This window comes from Rhea americana, unplaced genomic scaffold (assembly GCF_003343005.1).
Source record: "Rhea americana isolate MKP2758 unplaced genomic scaffold, rheAme1 scaffold_226, whole genome shotgun sequence".
Lineage (NCBI taxonomy): Eukaryota > Metazoa > Chordata > Aves > Rheiformes > Rheidae > Rhea > Rhea americana.
The window spans coordinates 108,916-112,217 of NW_028186342.1; the positions used below are offsets into that span (position 1 = coordinate 108,916).

A 3,302-nucleotide genomic window follows, 5' to 3' on the forward strand; every position below is an offset into this window, starting at 1 on the left:
GGTTAGCAGCTCCTGGGTGCTGGCACAGTGCAGAGAAACATCTTGCCCAGCCTTGCTTTTTGCTTACACTCAAGCAAATATTGTGTAAGCGTGTACCCCGTGTTTGAATTGTGACTTCTGAAATTCAAGCTGTTGCATGATCTGTTATGGCAGCTGCCCCCCTTGATGGCCTTGAAGCTGTGGGACAATGACCAGCCAATCGGGGCGAGATGGAAAGAGGCATGGTGGAGCGAGGGGTCACCACCAGCTCACGGTCAGTGACAGGAGGCAGCACCAGCCACACCTCCTCTCAGACAGCACAGACAGGCCACCCGCTCAGTCTGAACGGGAGCCCCAGTGATGGAGACCCACCACCTGCCCAACCAATCCCCTCCACCATCAACTGCTATTCTCATTAGAAAGTGGTGTTTTGCCACCACTTTTTGTGTGTGTGTGTGTCTAAAACACATCTTCTGCTTCAAGTTAAGCTTGCTGCTTCTTGATCAAGCCAACAGCAGATAAGGAGAACAAGCTACTGCCCCCCTCTCTTGACAGCAGTCTTTTACAAGTTCGCAAGTTAACATGCTTCCTCTTTGTTCGGTTAAATGAAAGGACTAGGGTCAATCTTTTCTTATAGGTTATACTTCTAGATTTTTCTTTTGCTTTCCTCTGGATTCTCTCCAGCTAATCCACTCGTTTCTGGAAACACTGTGCAAGACTGGACCATAGCCATTGGAGGCCTAGCCAGCGCTGAAGAGGGCAGAATTTCTTCACATGCCCTCCATGTGACATTTCTGTTTATACATCCCAGTGTTATTAGTTTTTTTCGCAACAGGATGACATTGTGGACTTGAGTTCAGTTTGTGATTCACCAAAACCTCCAGTTCCTTTCTGCAGCATTGCTGCATCGTCATTGTGCTGTGCTCATTGTTCCTGTGATTATTTATTTACGTGGGACAGTCAATAAATCTGGCTGTAATGGTCAGCAGTGACTGTGCTGCAGCTCCCAGCTGCCTCACGCTGGAGAAATATGAGGCAGTTCATGACTCCCTCCTTCCACTTCACCCTCCAAGTTCCCAGGGAGGGCACTGAACCAGGTTAGAGCTCCTGGCCCACAGCAAACCAGCAAGCCCTTCCCTCCCATTCGCGCAGCAATGACATCAGGAGCAGCTGGAAAAAGAAGAGACCAAAAAAAAAGAAAAAAAGAAGAAAAGAAGAAAAAAAAAGAAAAAAGAAAATCAGATGCCAAAGCAGAGGCAAGCATGCCCTGACCTTCCTGTTGCTCTCTTCTGTTGACTGCTACTTGTTGCAGTGAGAATAGAAATCTGTAAGATGAAGCTGACCAACCTCCGCTAGTACATCAGCTATGATAATTTAGAGCATGAACAAAGCATTTGGTTAACAATTCTTGCGCACTGATCTAGATACAGTAACTGAAGAAGCAGCTTGACTCAATTCTATAATACTCTGAAGTTTAAATCTCACTTGTTAGCAGCAAACACTCTAACAGAACAGCTAATGCAACACAAAGTGAACAGGCAGCATTTTCCAGCTTTGTGCCTTGCTTTGAACAAGTAATTCCAACACATCACAGATTTCAAAGACACCTTAGGCTCAGTTTGCAGGATGGCCAGCAGCAACACTCTGCACAAGGAAAACACTGTTATTTCATACCTTCTTATGACTCAGGCTTATTTAACTTAGTTGTTCATATCCCTTCCACGGTAGTTAAAAGCTCTACTCAGAAAAATGGCATTGCCCACAATCCTCAAATTACACAAAGGATTGCTGCAGCTTTTAAGCTCATCCTGTGCATAGTAACAAGGGGGCTTTGGTTCTGACATAGTAATGTGAGTGATGCCACATGCATACACTAAAAGGCAACAGTCTCCCTGCTGCACTCTCTGCAGGGTCCCTATTCTAGGTTCCCCATAGTCTCCTTGTTCCCTAACATCACAAAACTGCTGTCCTCTCTAGCTAAACTGAGTTTAAACAGGAGTTCTGGGGGGTTGCTTCTCCCTTATACCAAAACTAGGTAAATTTTAAGGTGAGCATGCAGAACTTTTGCCTTTCATAGAGAAAAGATTGGGGGGGGGTGTCCCACTGTGCTGAGGCTGCTGAAATGGTCTACAGGGTTGTCAGTTTTGCTCCTGCAAGGACAGAAGTGTGAAACAATCTCACTGTTGCCACCAAACTTACAGATGGATGGAGTATATTTCTGCACTTTAGTAACAAACTTGGGCCACCTGGGGCAACTGTTCATATTCTGTGGCTGAGACTTCATGATGTAATCCCATTTCTCTGAAAGTCTCTGTTTCCCTAAATGCAACAAGAGTACTTCTTTGCAACTGTAAAGCTTTTCCAGATAGCATTCAGACTCCTGGACAGAGGAGTTCTCTGCCTGCGGAGCCTTTGTGTTTCCCCCTATACTTCCAAATTGTCTCACTGTCTATATTTTCCCATGAAACACAGCCATTCCTCACAGAGTCACAGAAGGGTTGAGGTTGGAAGGGATCTCTGGACACCATCTAGCCCAACCGCCCTGCTCAAGCAGGGTCACCTAGAGCATCCCGAATCGACTCAGCCCTCCTTGTCAGCCCCAGGACGTGCTGACACTCCTGCGTGGGCTAGATGCCTTCCATTATAGCAGTGACCAGCAAAGGAGCAATTCGTCACGCAGCCTGCCGGAAGGTGACAGCTGGGCTCAGCAGCCTCCCTGGGCAGAGGGCAGCTGCTCCCACTGGGCTGCAGGACATTATTGTTCATGGGAATATGGGAATGGGGCAGCCAGCAAAAAGGTCTTGTCTTGTTGTTTGAAGTGCCCTAGAGCAAGCAGACACAGAAGAAGTCTACATAGTTCTGTATGGATAAATATAAGGTAATGCAGCTAAAGAAAATAACAAAAACATGGCCTAGGCAGTGCTGAGCCTGGAGCTGGCAGTTGCACCCCGGGCCGATTCGGAGGCGTTGACGGCCGTTCTCTGCAGCCTTGGGCTCCACGGGCCAGGGTACTGGAAAAGCAGCAACATGCCCTGCAGAACAGCTGTTCCCCAAGACCCGCAGCACGGGAAAAGGCAGCACCCCCGGAAAGCGGTCAGAGGTACCAGACGGGCACGAGAAAACACTTCACAGCGCAGGTGGTGAGCTTCGGGACCTTGCTGCCACGGGAGACGGCGGGAACGGAGCGGATCGACGAGCCCAGGAAGGGGCCGGGCACGCGCGGGGACAAGGGCCACAGACAGGTGCGAAGGGACCGAGCAGGACGCGCCGCCCCGCCGCGCCCCGCCCGCCCCTCGCCGCGCCATGGCGGAGCGGGGCAGCGG

At 49.4% G+C, this 3,302-nt stretch overlaps 1 protein-coding gene across 1 annotated transcript in view; it reads left to right on the forward strand.

The window, feature by feature from the left end:
• The first annotated feature begins 3,006 nt into the window (after positions 1-3,006).
• MARVELD3 (MARVEL domain containing 3) overlaps positions 3,007-3,302 on the forward strand; it is a 2,064-nt gene continuing 1,768 nt past the window's right edge. Inside the window, exon 1 of the mRNA XM_085305742.1 lies at positions 3,007-3,079. Within this exon, the coding sequence (XP_085161868.1) occupies positions 3,007-3,079 (73 nt within the window). The remainder of the gene's footprint in view (positions 3,080-3,302) is intronic.